Below are 19,486 nucleotides of genomic sequence, written 5' to 3'. Positions count from 1 at the left end.
ACAGTGCCATCCTTGGGCAGCCAAACTAATTTGCTTCTGATTTGGCTGTAGTGCAGTTCACATAGCAAAATTTCTATTTTGCAAGTCACAGTAAAGGAGCTCTGTAGGGCTTAGAGACCACCTGTTCTCTGGTCTTCAGGAATTTGTTCCCCACCCTGCCTTCCGCTGCCTCTGAATCCTCTAGATTTCTGAGGCAACCTTATTAGCAAGTCAGTCTGAATCCTTCTAGTCAGTTTCACAATCTCTGTAAAAACAACACTCTTTCAACTTAAATTACGTATTTATTTAATAATCTGCCTGACTCCTAAACAACTATGAGTGGCTTACAACTTAAAAAGCAATATATAAAAATACAACCGACCAGAAATACAAAATAATAAAAAACAAAACAGAGCAAACCAAAATAAAACACAACAAAGCAAAACAAAACAGGTTCCAGTCACCCTGTCCCCAAGGACTGGGAGAATAACAAGGTCTTCACTAATTTCCTGAATGACATAAGGGCAGGAGCCATATGAATGTACTGTTTGTATAGGCAGCATACACCAAACCATTGGCTCACCCCATCTTCCAACTCTAGGCTCAAGCTATTAGTTGGCTGTACAGCCAGGATTGCATTGTTGGAGAAAGTAACTAACTGCAAAGCCACAGTGTTATGCCATCCTCACAGCTTTCAGTGGGAATCCATATGCAGCAACAATTACATCTTGATGGCCAGGCAGCTTTTGCTTCAGATTTTTGTGCAGAACGACCCAACATGTATTGCATGTATTGAAAACACAAGGGCAGGGATAGTAATTTATTTTTTCTATCTGGAGCTGGAGCAATGAGGGGGATGGGGGGGAGGTATTTGTTTTTGTTGTTTCAATAGCAGCCATAACTTAAGGGGCAAAAAAAATTCCTGGATAACATTTTTAGTACTCTCCTGTTGGTCAACAGGAGGCAGCATTGATTGGCTGTGTTTTTCTTAGCATTATGAAATTAGCAGAAGAATACCCAGCTGGCTTCAGAACACTTTGGAAGGATTGGGAAGCAGAAAATACACTGTCTAGATGTACTCCCATATTTTTTTAAGTTGGCCTGATGGTAGCATAAAAAAGTATGGTTGGGAATCTTGGGGTAATACTGAATACTGACATATGCTGGCAGAGCAATTGATAAAAAAAAATACTTTAAATACATATTTTTAGGCATTATAATGTTTCAGAATAATTCTGGCAGAAAGAAGGACTTGGATTCCTCTTTCTGTACCATCTCTTAGAAAATATTTATGAAAAAAATAGGGTGTTCATTTATTAGCTCCAATTTGTTCTCCTTGAAGCCTCTTTTTTCAACTATATAAATAGATTCAGCTCCATCCTTGCTCTCTTTTGCTTACTTTTTCACTTGATTGATACCTGTGGCTCAAATATTATTGGATTTCAGCATTCATCATCTCTGATCTTTGGTCATTGAGGCTGGAGCTGATGGGAGTCAGTCCAACTCCACGCTCCTCATCTCATTCAAGTAATATTCAAGTTATAGCCTCTGGGGTCTTTCAGATTATTTCCTATGTGCTTCCAAAGAATTATGAGGGGCTTTTTAAGAAAAAAAAAAAGTTGTGTTACATATTCTCCATGGAAACTCTGTTCCTGGAAACATTTTCCCAATCTCTAAGATCGTAAAATCAAGATCAATGACCCAGCTCACATCTGCATTCTCCTGGCTAAATATAATCAGTTACAAACAAAATGACCCTAATTTTTTTGTTGTTGTTCAGTCATTAAGTCATGTCCAACTCTTCATGACCCCATGAACCATATTGCACCAGGCCTTCCTGTCCTTCACTGCCTCCCTGAGTTTGCTCAGTTTCCTGCTCATTGCTTCAGTGATGCTATCTAATCATCTCATCCTCGGCTGTCCCCTTCTCCTTCTGCCTTCAATCTTTCCCAGCATCAGGGTCTTTTCCAAGGAGTCCTCTCTTTGCATTAGGTGACCAAAGTATCTGAGCTTGAGCTTCATTATCAGTCCTTCCAATGAGCAGTCAGGGTTGATTTCCTTTAAGATTGACTGGTTTGACCTCCTAGCAGTCCAAGGGACTCTTAAGAGACTTCTCCAGCACCACAGTTCAAAGGCATCAATTCTTCAGCACTCAGCCTTCCTTACGGTCCAGCTCTCACAGCCATACATTACTACTGGAAAAACCATAGCTTTGATTATGCGGATCTTTGTCGGCAAGGTGATGTCTCTGCTTTTTAATATGCTGTCTAGGTTTGCCATAGCTTTCCTCCCAAGGAGCAAGCGTCTTTTAATTTCATGGCTGCAGTCTCCGTCTGCGGTGATCTTGGAACCCAAATAAATGAAGTCTGTTACTGCTTCCATTTCTACCCCTTCTATTTGCCAGGAATTAATGGGTCCAGATGCCATGATCTTAGTTTTTTTAATGTTGAGTTTCAAGCCAGCTTTTGCACTCTCCTCTTTCACCCTCATCAAGAGGCTGTTTAGTTCTTCTTCACTTTCTGCCATTAGGGTGGTATCGTCTGCATATCTGAGGTCATTGATGTTCCTCCCTGCAATCTTAATTCTAGCTTGTGATTCTTCCAGCCTGGCATTTCTCATGATGTACTCTGCATATAAGTTAAATAAGCAGGGTGACAGTATACAGCCTTGTCGTATCCTTTCCCTATTTTGAACCAATTGGTTGTTCCATGACCGGTTCTAACTGTTGCTTCTTGGCCCGCATACAGTTTTCTCAGAAGACAGGTAAGGTGGTCTGGTACCCCCATCTCTTTAAGAATTTGCCACAGTTTGTTGTGATCCACACAACTGAAGGCTTTTGCATAGTCAATGAAGCAGAAGTAGATATTTTTCTGGAACTCTTGTGCTTCCTCCATGATCCAGCGAATGTTGGCAATTTGATCTCTAGTTCCTCTGCCTCTTCAAAACCCAGCTTGTACATCCAGTAGTTCTTGGTTCACATACTGCTGAAGCCTAGCTTGTAGGATTTTGAGCAGAACCTTGCTTGCATGTGAAATGAGCGCAATTGTGTGGTAGTTTGAGCATTCTTTGGCATTGCCCTTCTTTGGAATTGGAACGTAAACTGACCTTTTCCAATCCCATGGCCACTGTTGCGTTTTCCAAACTTGTTGGCATATTGAGTGCAGCACTTTAACAGCATCATCTTTTAGTATTTTAAATAACTCGGCTGGAATATTGTCATCTCCACTAGCTTTGTTGTTAGTAATGCTTCCTAAGGCCCACTTGACTTTGCTCTCTAGGATGTTCAGCTCAAGGTCAGTGACCACACCAGCATAGACATCAGGGACATTAAGATCTTTCTTGTATAGTTCTTCTGTGTATTCTTGCCACCTCTTCTTAACCTCTTCTGCTTCTGTTAGGTCCCTGCCTTTTTTGTCCTTTATCATGCCCATCTTTGCACTAAACGTTCCTTTGATATCTCCAATTTTCTTGAAGAAATCTCTAGTCTTCCCCATTCTATTGTTTTCCTCGATTTCTTTGCATTGTTCATTTAAAAAGGCCTTATCTCTCCTTGCTATTCTCTGGAAATCTGCATTCAGTTGCTTATATCTTTCCCTTTCACCCTTGCTTTTTGCATTCCTTCTTTCCACAGCTATTTGTAAAGCCTCATCAGACAGCCATTTTGCTTTCTTGCATTTCTTTTTCTTTGGGATGGTTTTAGTTGCTGCCTCCTGTACAATGTTATGAACCTCCATGCTAGTACTTCAGGCACTCTGTCTACCAAATCTAATCCCCTAAATCTATTCATCACCTTCACTGTGTATTCACAAGGAATATGATCTAAATCATACCTGAGTGGTCTAGTGGTTTTCCCTACGTTCTTCAATTTAAGCCTACATTTTGCATTAAGAAGCTCATGATCTGAGCCACAGTCAGCTCCTGGTCTTGTTTTTGCTGTCTGTATAGAGCTTCTCCATCTTTGGCTGCAAAGTACATAATCAATCTGGTTTCGGTATTGACCATCTGGTGATGTCCATGTGTAGAGTCGTCTCTTGTGTTGTTGGAAAAGAGTGTTTGCTATGACCAGCTTGTTCTCTTAACAGAACTCTATTAGCCTTTGCCCTGCTTCATTTTGTACCCCAAGGCCAAACTTGCCTGTTATTCAGATTATTTCTTGACTTCCTACTTTAGCATTCCAATCCCCTATGATGAAAAGGACATCTTTTTTTGGTGCTAGTTCTAGAAGGTGTTGTAGGTCTTCATAGAACCGGTCAACTTCAGCTTCTTCGGCATCAGTGGTTGGGGCATAGACTTGGATTACTGTGATGTTGAATGGTTTGCCTTAGATTCACACTGCAATCATTCTGTCGTTTTTGAGGTTGTACCCCATTACTGCCTTTCCCACTCTCTTATTAACTATGAGGGCTACTCCATTTCTTCTAAGGATTTCTTGCCCACAGTAGTAGATATAATGGTCACCTGAATTAAATTTACCCATTCCCATCCATTTTAATTCACTGATTCCCAAGATGTTGACGTTCAACCTTGTCATCTCAGACCCTAATTTTACTCATGTTCAAAAGTTATTCTATCAATTTAATTTTTAAATTACAAAATCTATTGCAATATCTGGCTTGTTTGTAGTTGACTATCATAATCTGACTGCATTTGGCAATAAATCCTACTTTATTTCATTTTGGCAATATTTCTTCTAGATCTGAAGGATTACCAGGATGGAACCACAAGTGCACTTCATTCAATGAATTTACTTTCTGAAGGTTTGAAATCATCAATGTGTGCATGTTGTTTTAATTTGATTTGATTATTTTACACTCTGCCCTTTCCAGAAAAAAGTTAACACTGGGTCATTTTCATTGTAATAATATTTCTTAGTAAGATGCAAAAGGTGTAGAGTAGGTTACCAGCTTTAGTGACACCTGTGCCACATGGAGCAGTCCCTAATAACAGTAAGAACAGCAGCAGTTTTGCCACATTTTGGCCAATAGGACACAAATGCAACCAAAGCCCATATTTATCCCAAGCATACTAATTGTACTCCATGCAGGTTAAAATCTTTAATGTAGAGATTACCTTGCAAATCTTTATACTCTTTGATATCCACCAACAAGGAAGAAATATTTTGAAATATTAAAGTCAACATACACATAAAGAAACCTCTTCAGAAGAGGCTGGATGGAAATATAATCTCATTTCTGATCTCACTGTGTTATCCTCTGCAGAACCTGAAACATCTACCTTAGCAATCACAGATGTTCTTTCCTGTTCCAATTTTGCTGTGCATCATAAATATCTTTTTAAAGAAAAACAGTTACGGACAAAAGCTGCAGGTAAAATTTATTTCCATTTAGATCACCTATTACTTAGCATAACTATAATAATTTATCTTCTGTCATATAAACAATTGTGCTACGCATCCACTTTGATTCTCTAGGATTCTTGGGATATATGTTGCAGTAGAAGCAGCTTCCCACATATGTCCTTTTCTTTGTAATTATCAGACCACTGGATTTTCCATTTAGTAATTTGATACCATGGTTTATCATTAGTCTTCTTACCCCAACCTTGGGCAATTGCATGTTTATTATAGTGGTTACCATAAGTCAGTAATAAAATACATGCATTGCATGGAACAGTCCCCATTTTAATCTCTGGTGTCTTTGCTTTTCTTCAGCCATTAAAAAAAGAGAAACAAAGGAACTTTTCTAAAATTCTTCTGTCACTCACTTTATGAATTCCATTTTTCCAATGAGTTCAATGGGTTGAAAACAGAATAAATTTTATAGTGATTTTGTTGTTGCAATGAAAATACATTTCTTCATTTACTATTTAACTAAATATACTCCACCTATTTTTTTCCAAATGTCCTTCAGATGACAAGAAAGACCCATGCAAATGTGAACATCTTATGGATTTCCAGAATTTTGCAACTACTGAAGTTAGGAAACTAACTCAGCAACATATCCTTTCTATATAACTATTAATTTTTTGTCTAGATTTTCAAGTCAATATATTTGAAAATGAACTATATTTCTATTTCTCTGCAGAGAAATACAGTTGATTGAATTTAGACTGCAGCCCTGTACTCATCCACTTGGAATTAAGACCTTCTAAAATTAACAGGACTTAACCTATGAGTTAAGTTACCTGTAAGATGTACTTTAATCATAACTGGGCAAACTTACACTAGTAAATTTAAGGTATGTGGTCTTGCTCTAGAGGTAAAATGGAAGGCCCATTGAAAAAAACTACGAACCTTTCCTCACTTCTATTTAACGGTGATGCAGTCATCTCTTTTCTTTTCATGTCCTTGTGACATTGCTTCCATCCAGTCCTCAACCATGAGGCAGCTTTAAATCATCCTTCATTATGGTGTTAAAGTCATGTTTCCCACCTTACTTTGACACATATTTTGCCCTAGATACAACCTAATGCACTTCATTGACCATTATGTTGGTAACACAGTCATGTGACCAATAGGGGATGGGATCAGCCTGGTACCTAATGATCACACCACATCTGGTTGGTGTGGGTACATAACCTCCACTTTGGTTCCTACACCCTGTCTTTTAAGGCTATTCTGTTTTGTGCAATAGGAAAAACCAGTCCTTTCAAACTGAAGGCTCTACTGTACTCACCAGGTCTCCAAGCTGATCCCCAATTCATAAACCTGGATTATCCTGAATAGCACCTGACCAGCAATGGCAGCAGGAGTGGAGCTGTATGGTGAAACAGAGAGAGAGCTATCTCTACTACTCCATGGTGCAATTCTCCCCACACCTGCCAGTTATGTTCCAGTTGACTATAGCTTTTGCTGGAATAGCACTAATCCTGTGTCCAAAAGGAACCCAATTATCAGCTGATAGTTTAAAATTCCACAATTTTAAAGTGCTGGTCTAGTCATTTGTCCAAACACGCTTTGTCCCTAAGCCCCAGTCCCATTCTATGGAAAGGAGATTAATTAGTGGATGTTTTCTTGCCAGCTACTAATTATATGTAATGTAATTGTATGTGCCTTCAAATCAGTGTTGACTCCTAGCGACTGCCTAGCCTCTATGTAATAAAATAGTTTTATCTATCCATCCATCCATCCATCCATCTGTCCATCCATATTAATAGACATTAATACCTGTCACAATCATATAGACACTCTAGGCAACTCACAGAGAACCAGTTTGGTCTAGCGGTTAAGGCACCAGGCTAGAAACCAGGAGACCATGAGTTCTAGTCCCACCTTAGGCACAAAGCCAGCTGGATGACCTCGGGCCAATCACTCTCTCAGCCACAGGAAAAAGGCAATGGCAAACCACTTGTGAAAAACCTTGCCAAGAAAACTGCAGCGACTTGTTCAGGCACACCAGGCATCAACACTGACTTGAAGGCACAAAAAAAGAAAAAGAAAAAAAGAGGCTTATAGCAACAACAGCAATTTATAAACCAAGAATTGAAAGTAAACAAACCTACTTTAAAGAAAGCATGGAGGTTTAGACTTGAAATGCTATTCAGAAAAGCTCTGTTTTAAGAAGGTTCTGGAAGGTGACTAGAATTGAGGCCAAATGTGCTTTCTCACAAAAGGCTGTTCTAGAGGGCTTGGCTAATGATGGAAAAACACCTTGGTCCCCCTGACTTCCCAGAAATAGAGCCACCAACTGCTTCTCCTGGCATGATCAAGCTGGTCAGGCCAATTCCTGTGGAGAGATGTGGTCTTGAAAGTAGCCTGGTGCCAACCCATAATATAGTACTTTTTCCTTAGTTACATGTATTTGAAAACTACTTGCAGATCTTGGTTGCTAGAGTCCAGATGACCACTAGGTGGCAGCAAAGAATTTTACTTATTTCTTTGCAACTCACTGGATTTTTGCAGCCCAGATCTGGTACTTTTAATTCTGCTCTCTGGCAAACTTCAGGTTTATATAAGCATGCACTACTCTTTTTCTCAGCATTCTGTTGTTGTTCCAGTCCGTTAGCATTTCAGCTCATAGAGGGAATTATGACGATGAGTAATGCTAAATCTCAAGATTGGTTTTGCTGCCTTTATTTTCTTGAATGGCAACAGCGTAAGTATTTGGCCTGCTAGTACTCTGTAGCAAATACACTTGTTAAGAGTATTAGTGATGATGAAGCACGAGCCCCCTCTAGCTGCAGTTTCAAAATACAGAATGGCAGTTTATATAATGGGGGTGGTTGTTCAGTTAATTTACTATATGACCTGATGGGCATCATTTTGTTAAGATTCTCAATGGTTATTTCTTTAAATAAGCTCATTCTTACACCATGATTGTGTTTTCTGTTGACCACTGTTTCAGTTGCCTTTGATTCTTCCAAGCATTAGGATCTTCTCAAAGACTTTTGCACTAATCACTGTGGGCTGGATGGTATATGGTATCCTTAGGCCACATTGATTGATGACACCACCTCCCACCAATGCGAAGATTTGTATTTTTAGAATGATTTGGAAGGAGGTGTGGTATTGACACCTACTAAGCTTTGGTGCCTTAGGCCAGCGCCTACTTAAAGACAGCCCTGGCCCTAACATTACGTATCCAAAATACTTAACCTTCAGCTTTGATATTTGTGCTTCCAATGAGCAATTTAATTTTACTTCATCTAAGATTGAATTTTTATTTTTCTTGTGGTCCAAGATATTCTCAACAATTTTCTCCAGAGACCACAATTCAAAGGCATTTTGTCCATCCTTTCTGAATGAAAGCTCAGGCTTTCAAAGTCATGTTACAACTGGGAAAAGAAGAGCCTTGATAATACATATTGTTGATGTCAGTATGGGATCCCTGTTTTATGTTTGATCTAGATCTGCTAGTCTTCCTCCCAAGTAGTAAATGTCTATTTTATGCCTATGGTCACCATCCCTTTGAATATTTGAGCATGGGAAGACTAAATCTGTTACCATTTCGGCTTCTTATCTGCCTATTTGCATTTGCATTGCATTGGCATTGCCTGTTCATATAATATTTTAAAAAAAATACTGTGTGATGAGGTTTTGCATTTTTTCACCTACAGTAAGCTAATTTATTTATTTATTTCAAATTTGTTCACTGCCCATCTCACTAGGAAGTGACTGGTCAGTTTACAGTAAAACAAAAATAAATATTAATTAAAACACAATAAAAACCATATTCATACATAAATAATATCTTCCCAGGTGTTACTGGTAAAAAGGATATTGACATACAGGAGCATCTTCAAGGTGCTAGCCACCCCCAGGGTTGGTTGCCCCCTTTCTCGCCCCATGCGAGTTGGGAGAGCCAGGTCTTAACCCCTTTCTGGAAGGTTGAGAGTAGGGGCCTGCCTCACCTCTGGGTGAGGCCGGGGGCCACAGCAGAGAAGTCTCTCCTTCTGGCCCCACCAGTCAACATTCTTTCATTGACAGGGTTTGTAGCATACCCTTTCTGCTTGACCGGGTGAAACAGGTCAATATAATGGGGGTGAGACAGTCCCTCAGGTAACCCAATCCTGGTATATAGGGCTTTAAAGGTGATAACCAACACCTTCAATTGGGCCCGGAAGCAAACTGGTGCCCAATGCAGCTCCTGCAGCAAAGGTGTAACATTCCATCTTTGGGGCACCCAAAATTACCCACATGGCTGCATTTTGAACCAGCTATAGCTTCCAGATATTCTTCAAGGGTAGCTCCATGTAAAGTGCATTGCGATAGTCTGTGTGGGAGATGTTGTCAGGTTCAGCTCAAGAACCACAGCGAGACAGTCCAGGAACAGCTCAGTTACTTTATTAGCTTACACCTAATAGTATCTTGCCAGACTAACTCTAAGCTCCCAACGACAGCAACTATAACCCTGAATCCCTTAGGGAGGGGCCAGTCTCCTTCTCTTCACTTTCACACGCTCCAGCTGGGGGCTGAGATGATGTTTGGAATGTCTCTCCCCCTCCCTGTAACCTTGAAGCTCCATTCCAGGATCCTCCTCGCTCATGCCTTCCATCACAGATGACTAGGGCATAAGTGACTGACTGGAGGGCCTCCTGATCTAGGAAAGGGCATAACTGGCATACAACATGAATTTGGGCAAAGGCCCTCCTGGCCACAATTGCCACCTGCCCCTTGAGCAGAAGTTGTGAGTCCAGGAGGACCCCCAGATTATGCACCGGGTCTGTCTGGGGTAGTGCAACCCCTCAAGAACCAAAGATGGTAAATCCTGGATTCAGAGGAGCCCCCAACCCACAGCCACTCCATCTTACCAGGGTTCAGCTGAAGCCTGTTGTTCCCCATCCAGGCCCCCACAGCCTCCAGGCATGATGAAAGGGTAGTCACAGCATCATCAAATCACCTGAGCTGGAGATGTATAATTGGGTATCATCTGCATATTGATGATACCTCATCCCATGGTGGCAGATGGTCTCACCCAGTGGTAGATGTTAAAAAGGAGCAGGGAAAGTACTGAACCCTGCGGCACCCCACAAAGGAGGGGCCACGGGCTGGACCTCTCGCCCCCTATCAACACCGATTGGGACCGGCCCTGGAGGAAGGAAGCGAACCAGCACAAAACAGTGCCACCCACCCCCAACTCCCTGAGCTGACCCAAAAGGATGCCAATTTACTTGCTTCCTGCCATCAAACTGATAACATATCTGAAGCTGTGTCTTCCAGCAATTTTAATTTCAACTTTTATTCCTGGCCCAGCATTTTCCATGTCCTGCATATATGCAGTTAATTTAAATTAAATAAGGCAACAGCGTACAACCATGGCACGCTCCTTTCCCAATTTAGAAGCATTTAGTTGCTCCATATTCCATTTTAGCTGTTGCTTCCTGATTATCATAAAAATTCTTCAAAAGGCAGATGAGGTGGCTGGTATACCCATGCTTTTAAGGGCTAATTTGTTGTCTAAATGGTCCAACTGTGGTACCATTATATAAATGGTTTGCATTTTTTGCCTGACTTGAGAAAATGCTGAGCCAGCTATTTTCACCAATCCTCCCACCCCAGAAAAAGCTATTCCTGAGTCTTGGTGGCTCTTTCAGAACTGAATGGGAAGCGAGCTGGCAGCAGCAAAGAGGAAAGGGGCATTAGCAAAAATTGCTAGCCTAAATACTTGTTCCAAGAGAAGCCTGCAAGATTCTTTTTCACAGTGAAGATCTCATGTTCATAAAGAGAGAAGCTTCAATCTTACCAGTTAGTTCTGGTTATTTTCTAAATACAACTACAGCTATTTAAGTGCCAACACAGAAATGGGCATCTAAAGAAGTAGCATTCACAAGAGCTATTACAATGGCTGACATGATGAGATAATTCTTTAACATTCCTTCACAAGCTTGAATATTATATATACAGTGGGGCAAAAAAGTATTTAGTCAGCCACCAATTGTGCAGGTTCTCCCACTTAAAAAGATGAGAGGCCTGTAATTTTCGTCATAGGTATACCTCAACTATGAGAGACAAAATGGGGGAAAAAATCCAGAAAATCACATTGTCTGATTTTTAAAGAATTTATTTGCAAATCATGGTGGAAAATAAGTATTTGGTCAATATCAAAAGTTTATCTCAATACTTTGTTGTATATCCTTTGTTGGCAATGACAAAGGTCAAATGTTTTCTGTAAGTCTTCACAAGGTTTTCACACACTGTTGCTGGTATTTTGGCCCATTCCTCCATGCAGATCTCCTCTAGAGCAGTGACGTTTTGGGGCTGTCGCTGGGCAACATGGACTTTCAACTCCCTCCAAAGGCTTTCCATGGGGTTGAGATCTGGAGACTGGCTAGGCCACTCCAGGACCTTGAAATGCTTCTTACGAAGCCACTCCTTCGTTGCCCAGGCGGTGTGTTTGGGATCATTGTCATGCTGAAAGACCCAGCCACGTTTCATCTTCAATGCCCTTGCTGATGGAAGGAGGTGTTCACTCAAAATCTCACCATACATGGCCCCATTCATTCTTTCCTTTACACGGATCAGTTGTCCTGGTCCCTTTGCAGACAAACAGCCCCAAAGCATGATGTTTCCACCCCCATGCTTCACAGTAGGTATGGTGTTCTTTGGATGCAACTCAGCATTCTCTCTCTCCTCCAAACACGACGAGTTGAGTTTAGCTCTTTGGTCTTGGCCATCGTGGAGTTTGGAGTGTGACTGTTTGAGGTTGTGGATAGGTGTTTTTTATACTGATAACAAGGTCAAACAGGTGCCATTACTACAAGTAACGAGTGGAGGACAGAGGAGCCTCTTAAAGAAGTAGTTACAGGTCTGTGAGAGCCAGACACCTTGCTTGTTTGTAGGTGACCAAATACTTATTTTCCACCATGATTTGCAAATTCTTTAAAAATCAGACAATGTGATTTTCTGGATTTTTTTCCTCATTGTGTCTCTTAGTTGAGGTAATACCTATGATGAAAATTACAGGCCTCTCTCATCTTTTTAAGTGGGAGAACTTGCACAATTGGTGGCTGACTAAATACTTTTTTGCCCCACTGTATGCAGCATAGTGCAATTAAGAACACCCATATGTATAAGGGAAATCACTTATGGACTATCATACCCAGAAACACATCCAAATTGCACCCAAATACCCATATTCATAAATAAACATAAGGGCACTCCTGCTAAATCAGACTAGAAGTTTATTCTGTTTCACTTGATGCCTTTGGGAAATCCACAAACAGGATATTACTACTGATGCAGGTGACAATGCACTTTCCTATGTAATCTCCACTAATAATGGTTAGTTAGATTACAGTTCACAACAGAATTATTTGAATACCACTGTAGTCAGAAGAAAATTTAAGTTCCACTGTACCATTTCTTGATCTTCAGTAGCCCAGCAAGGATTTCTAACTCCAGCTGTTTATCAATAACAGCGACAAAATTACACCACCCTACCACTGCTGAAATGAAAGTGTCCAAGAACTATTGAATACTGGATCTTCTGGAAATACAATTCTAGATGTACAGCAAGCTCTGATTGATGGGATATCAAGGGTTTAGTTTTAAAAGTAACTGTAGATTTCCCAAGCCTGTTCATTATAGGTGTAGATGTTCTCAGTATTAAATACTGAACCTGTCTGAAGTTGTTTTCCTTAACTTGTAATTACTAGAAGAAATGTCAAAAAGAATGGAAGCCTTGGAAAATCGATTAAGATACTAATAAAATGTCCTTAGCAGCAATATGTTTGTTGGATATTTATACACAAGAGAATGTATCAAAGCTATGTAGGTATGTATGTCTCCCACAGAAAAGGAGAATTTATGACTCCAGTAATTTAGAGTACCATGTAATGTTGTATTTTTGCATTGACCACAGTACAGAAAAATTACAAACTGTTTATAAAACTGTTTTTTTCAATTGAGAAGCTATGTAAAATAATAAAATAGTGCTATAAAAAGACAAAGCCTGGAAGGCCAAATATTGTTTAGTCTTGGTTCTAATGCAGACTGGATGCAGTCAAGTGTTACAATGGTTTTCCTACACTTCTCATGTAACAATGTTAATATCTGCATTAATAGCAAATTATTATTTCTCTGTGCTTAGACCCTTCCTACAGCCAGCACTTATCTCCATAAGTAATTGATGATAGGGAAATTGGGGCGAAGTAACCAGCATATTTAGGGCACACTCTCTACATTCATATTAACCACTAGGTATTTATATTTGGGATGATGTTTTGGGAAACACATACAATGTATAAAATTTAATTTTATTGCTAGAATGACATACTTCAAAATGCTAAATGCCTTAGCTTTTTAAAAAATATCCTCAAACAGATATATCACAAGTATTCTAACAATGTTGACCATTAGATAATTGAAGGAATAGATAGCCATCACAAGGGGAAATTCATTCATTCCAGAATTAACATTTGCATTATTACTTCAGAACAAATGAACAAGTGCCTCAGCTCTGAATTATGCCAAAAATAAATAATGTCCAATCTTATATCCTCTTCCACCATCTATTATTTTGCTTTGTAAAACTTAAGCTATTCTGTTTGGTTTTTCTGCTTCTAAATAGAAGGCTGAATTTGCTTAACCATATCCCTAATTTACTGTTAACATGGGGGGGGAGTCCCCCAAATAAAAAAGTCTCCCTCGCTGATAAAAGAATCAGCATGAGACTCAAATGACTAAAGGCTGCTGCAAAGGATGAATTACTCTTTGAAATCTAGCAGTTGCTCAGATGGGCAGTTTCTTGCTGAATTCTTTCTACAATACTTACGGGACTTCTTTTTTCTCTCACTTCATCCCAGTTTTGTTCCCTTTTTCCCTCTTCCTAGCACACACACCCTTTCCTTTTACTGTACCTATCTCCAGCCTAGCATTTTTTTTTCTATGTTGCAGCAATAGCAGCTTCTACAAGGTGTTGCAGGTCTCCCAGCATTCTCAGAATCCTTTTTTCCACATTCAGTTTGGAACACTGCACAGCCCTAATTAGAAGATGGTTGTTCCTTCCTTTCTGCATTTATACAACTAAAGTGACTCTAGGTTGTTTCCAATCACAAAATTAACCATTCCTTTAAAACCCACTGCTGGTTTTCAGATGTTCTACACAACCTTAATATGCGTACATACGTACATAGACATTTATGGAGGAGGTGGTCCAAATTTGGTGGGGAAGCTGGGCACTGCAGAAGAGTTTGCGTTTATATATACTCTTTTCTGTCACCTCTCCCTTTCAGATGAATAGAGTACTTGATCAGCATAGCCAACATGTGACTATATTCTTTAATCCCACTGGGTCTTTAATTCCCAAATAGTTTATTTTCTTTCATTTTGACTTGTACCTTTACTATTTATTTTCTCCATCAATCTTTGCATACAACTTGTTGCGTCTGACTTATGAAAACTCATACCAACAGTAGATTTATAGCCAGTTTTATTACACAAAATTTAAAGTCTGTTAATTTTACTTCTCGCTGGTTTGTTCTGGCATGCTTCTAATGATGTCAGAGTCACCTGTTGGGGAAAATCATATTTCAGTATCAAAATTTCACAATCACTTTGTCATGTATGCTGTATTACAAAAATTGTCTTGATAACCTTATTTGAAGACATTATTCCCAATGTTAGATCATACTACAAAGTACAATAGGTGAATGTTACTTGCAGTTAAAAACCAGAACTAGGGAGACAAACTAGCTCTGGGGACACAATGCATAGTGGTAATATAGCGAATGTCTAGCCTGTCCTGATTACTAACAAATCCAGAACAGCGAGAATATTCGCATTTATCTTTGCATCAAGATAAATTGACTTCTCATGTCCAATACATATGGTTTAAATCATTAGCCTCTTACAAATTACTTTCCAATGTGCTTCAAGAACATTCAGGCAAAGAATGAACTTTATTAATTACCAGATACTTAATTCTACAGTTATTTGTTGTACTGGACCTACAGGCCAGGTATCAATTTCAATGTCCTCCTGACAAAAAGATTTTCTTCTGATCAGGACCAAGGTTATTCTAACGAGGATATAAAGCTTTATTGTGCTTATTACATTTTAACATGTTGACATTAGTTTATTAAATATTAAGTAGTAAACAGTCATCTCCCCAATACCATCTAAGTAATGAATTAAGATCAGCTTTTATATTTTTAAAAATGGACTTGGCTTTAATTTTTGTATTTATTCGATGAATTGTCATTACTATGATTGCTTTATTTAACACTATCTTTTAAAACCATTCATGTAGAAGGAAAAGTGAGATAGCAATAATCTAAGAAAATGTTGGCAGTTTGAACCTTTTAGAAGAGCAAATACCAAGTTTAAAGCATTTAACAAAACCTAGCCATATCAGTCCTTGATTCTGTTAGTTAAATTATATTTAAATTTAATCAGTTTGAAATTGATAGATGAAATATCATTGTTCTTTACCAGTTAAAAGTAAAAAACTAAAAAAAAAATCAACACCTTTAACAAGTTTATAACTTTAGCCTGAATGTATTACCTTATATGTATATATAAATATGTACAAATATTTATATTTATCAATTGGCTGACAGGTGCACTGATACTTTACAAAACAAGTCCACCACCGTAGCATGATGTTACTTGATAGTTCTTAAATCACACATATGAATAAGATTATATGATTTTTGCTCTAGAAAACACCATTTTTTATTAGCATGTTGAAGCAGAGTTCTCAGTTCAGTAAAACTGCTAGAGAATCCTAGTGAGTAGACCAGGATAGAGGCAAATCAAATTGAAAAAAACAAATCAGCTGTATCCAGACACCAAGATACTAAATACAACATACATACCTGGGTCAATTATAGCAAGTGTACATACTCTGTAGTACTTCCCACAAGCTGTTCCCAGTTCAATGTTGTTGCCACTATAGTGATGCACACCAGTTTTGGCCAACATAGCATAGTACTCAATTTCTGATTTTCTAAATTAACACAAATAAATACACAGTACTTAAATTATTTGGCTTTGTTTCAGATTAAGTCACATTTTACTTCTACTAAATCTGTTGGGACATTAACAGAACTAATTTTTATTAATTTTATTTATTTATTTATTTATTTATTTAACAAACTTATATAGCCACCCATTTATCAGAAGGAACTCTGGACAGCAAACAAAATAAAAACAAAATACGACTATTTCATTCAATCTCAATTTATTCTGCATTAGTTTTTTATGGGACTAATGCATTACTAAGGTTAGATTAACCCTATTTTAACTTGCAATATAGGTTAGACTATAGATTTGAGGAGTATACTGTTTCTCTCAGCTATTAGTGGAAAACCGTGATGACTGGTTCTGGCAATATTCCATCTATCTAGTAGAAGGGTATAGGAGAATTATACAGGCAATTTTGCGAAACAAGGTCTCATAAAGGCTTTATAAATTGTATGTGCCATAGCATAATTGCTATGCACATGCAGAACACACTCTTTATCAATTCTAACACTCCAATATATTTCCAGTGAACAGATCAACCTCTAGAAGTGTCATAGTGTTCTTCTAGAAAACCCATTGAGAACTTTTAACTTCACATCACCTTATGACACAAACGTCTTTCTGCATTTTTTTTTTTTAAAATCAAGTTAGTAACCTACAACATCACAAAATTACAGGTTGGAAGGGATCAAGTCCAACCTTCTCTCATTGCTGGAATCTAAATTAAATTTCCCCCCAAAATAGATATTCAGCCTCTGGTTGTCTAATGTATTTGAAAAGCTAAATACAGGAGCCAAAAAAGAGCTACATGCCAAGTGTATCTTTTGCATTTGATGGTCAGGACCTTTTATCAATACTGTAACGAAGTAGCCATTTTATTTGACCCTTTAATAAGGCTGCTGTTCAAAAAGTGCAAGCTTACCTCAAAGCAGGACAGTTATTGGCTAGGATGACCAACTTGGCTTTGCCCTGCCGAATCATTTTCAGAGTTTGTTTGTATCCAAGTACGTATTTACCACTTTTCATAACCAGCTGAAGCCTAGAGTTTATGGACTCTAGAGACTTTTTCTGTAAAAATTTAAAAAAAAACACGGATGTACAGATTTTTTTCTGCATCTTATAATGCATAATACATTAAAATGTCTTATCTACTTCCTCCCTGGATACCTGGCTCTATACACTGACCCCATCACAAAATGTCACATTTTATTTAGCATTAATAGTTTGTAAGTTTTTATTACATGTACAATACAGCAAAAATATCTAAAAAGAATCCCAATTAAAACACAATTAAGGTTCTTTAAGTTTTCTCTCAAAAACTCAGTCAAGAGTTATTAGAACACAATTTTATCTTCCAGTCTTAAAAACTAAGTGGTTTGAGAGCAAAAGCTAATTGTGCTTGTAATTCCATTAACAGTTCTTGTTCAATCATCTACCCAAACCACAGCATGTAACTTAAAAAGACAAATCATAACATAATTTACTTAACCAGTAGTGTTAAATCCAAATAGTGGTGCTTCTTTTCATACTAATATGCTTTCAAAAACTAAATTCTTTAAATGTGCCTGTAGACTGAATACATTTATTCAAAAACATGTCACTTTCAGATGTACCAATTTTTTATAAAGCATGCTTGCCACGACATACCTACACTAGTTAAGATTTATGGGTTACTATATATTAAGACATTGTAATGTATCTTTTATCTTTACATTATTATGCAAAGACTGTTAGCAACCCTGCCTCAGTAATATTTAAACAGCTAAAGGGAGGGCTGGTGTGGCCGTGTTCTTGAAGTTTTGTTTCCTAACGTTCCTAACGCTAAAGGGAGGCTATAGCAAAACCCTAGCCACATATATTTCTCACAGCTGCAGCAATGCTTCTATCTCCCATGCAATTCCTGTCCGCACGTGCGCATATAGAACACATTCAGACGCAGCCGGCGTCATGCAAAGCCTATCGCCATCACCCAAGAGAACCAAGCGATCTACAGACTCTTACATGCATCTATATCTCACAGCATCTACCTTTGTTATCTCATATAACAGCCAGCACGGAAACACTAACTATGGCAGAAAGCCCCGAAATGGCTGTGCCTTCAAGGAGGCTGAACAAGGCCCCTCGCCATTCCCGAGGTGCCATCAGTGGCTCTCTTCACGTTACCATGAGCAACCCTCCACCCCATTTGACCTGAAATCTGTCGTCGAGAGCGAGGCACAAACAGAGGCCTTCCACAATATTTGGGATTCCTATTCCCCCCACTAAGCTCTCGCCTCTGCCCTCGGAGTTGGACACAGAAGCCCCAGCTACCCCCTTTATTGTTAGGGCACGGTGCGGCTGACTGGTTGGCTCGCTCACTCACCGTCTTCTTGGCGGCCACCATCTTGCCGGCTCACGTCGGCTCTGCCGTTGCCTGCGCAAAAGAAAGAGAGTCAACACTGCGACCGAGCGCAGCCGTTAGCCACCCGCCCCTCGCGCACCGTGCCCAAAGCCGCCCCACTCCTCCAAAGGCAGAGGCCCACTCACCACAGGAGCGCCTCCAAGATGGCCGGGCAACGAGGAAAAGAAGGAACTCCTCCGCGGCAACGCGCCCAACCACGCGGATCGGCGCCTCAGACAGCGACTCTCGCGAGAGCAGTCACCTAGCCCCTCCCCGTCCGAAAACTCCCGCGGCTTTCCGGCTGGCATTGAGGATGCGCGCGCAATCACCGCGCGACCGGAGGGCGTGATAGACGCAGGAAACCTTTTCATAGGTTTGTGGATCGCACAGGCTCTATTCCGGCCTACGGTGCGACCTTTCCCCCTCCGGTTGACTGTCTACACCAGTGTTTCTCAACCTTGACAACTTTAAGATGTGTGGACTTCAATTCCCAGAATTCCCTGGCCAGTTGAAGTCCACACATCTTAAACTTGCCAAGGTTGAGAAACACTGGTGTAGACCGTCAACCAGGGAGGAAAAAAGTCATGGTGTCTTTTAGAGACTGAACACTAAAATAGCGCTCCCACTTGGGTGCAGCTTGGTGGCCTTTCACAGAAAAGGAGCGAACTTCACCTACTTTCTTTCCTCTGTGCTGTGCGTAGCTCAGTCAGCCTTTTAGGATCTCGCAGTCAAGGTGATTGGGGAAAGTAAGAAATGCATAATCG

At 39.5% G+C, this 19,486-nt stretch overlaps 2 protein-coding genes and 1 non-coding gene across 4 annotated transcripts in view; 1 reads left to right on the top strand and 2 right to left on the bottom strand.

The window, feature by feature from the left end:
* The window catches only part of MATN2 (matrilin 2), a 57,717-nt gene extending 44,391 nt beyond the window's left edge, over window positions 1-13,326 (top strand). The window contains exons 17-20 of one of the 2 annotated variants that reach the window (XM_088149097.1): window positions 4,674-4,736; window positions 5,199-5,306; window positions 5,850-5,936; window positions 13,030-13,326. In XM_088149097.1, coding sequence (XP_088005223.1) covers window positions 4,674-4,736; window positions 5,199-5,306; window positions 5,850-5,936; window positions 13,030-13,082 — 311 coding nt within the window. In that variant the 3' untranslated portion in view covers window positions 13,083-13,326. Of the gene's footprint in view, window positions 1-4,673; window positions 4,737-5,198; window positions 5,307-5,849; window positions 5,937-13,029 lie in introns of those variants that run through there. The other variant, XR_015797589.1, reaches the window with a different exon arrangement.
* Window positions 13,327-14,790: 1,464 nt separating this feature from the next.
* On the bottom strand, window positions 14,791-19,009 carry RPL30 (ribosomal protein L30). Its single transcript, XM_007437074.4, has 5 exons — window positions 18,869-19,009; window positions 18,705-18,755; window positions 17,265-17,410; window positions 16,195-16,325; window positions 14,791-14,887 (listed from the first exon to the last, which is right to left on the bottom strand). Exons 2-5 carry the CDS (start codon window positions 18,723-18,725, stop codon window positions 14,838-14,840), a joined length of 348 nt encoding a protein of 115 aa, XP_007437136.1. The 5' UTR covers window positions 18,726-18,755; window positions 18,869-19,009; the 3' UTR covers window positions 14,791-14,837.
* Window positions 15,026-15,159, bottom strand: LOC112541727 (small nucleolar RNA SNORA72). Its single transcript, XR_003085689.1, has one exon. It is a non-coding gene; the product is annotated as a small nucleolar RNA SNORA72 (small nucleolar RNA).
* Window positions 19,010-19,486: the final 477 nt, after the last annotated feature.

Source organism: Python bivittatus, unplaced genomic scaffold, assembly GCF_059951505.1.
Source record: "Python bivittatus isolate LINGU-HERP-01145 unplaced genomic scaffold, Pbiv_v1 ctg000590_np1212, whole genome shotgun sequence".
Lineage (NCBI taxonomy): Eukaryota > Metazoa > Chordata > Lepidosauria > Squamata > Pythonidae > Python > Python bivittatus.
This window is presented reverse-complemented; position numbering and strand designations above follow the sequence as displayed.

Excerpts from the sequence above, each read along its gene's own strand:
- RPL30 (XM_007437074.4), bottom strand. The coding sequence starts at position 18,725 with ATGGTGGCCGCCAAGAAGACG. Across the intron at positions 17,411-18,704 it reads TGGTGGCCGCCAAGAAGACG|AAAAAGTCTCTAGAGTCCAT; the intron begins GTGAGTGAGCGA and ends AAATTTTTACAG. Across the intron at positions 14,888-16,194 it reads ACTTGCTATAATTGACCCAG|GTGACTCTGACATCATTAGA; the intron begins GTATGTATGTTG and ends TTTCCCCAACAG.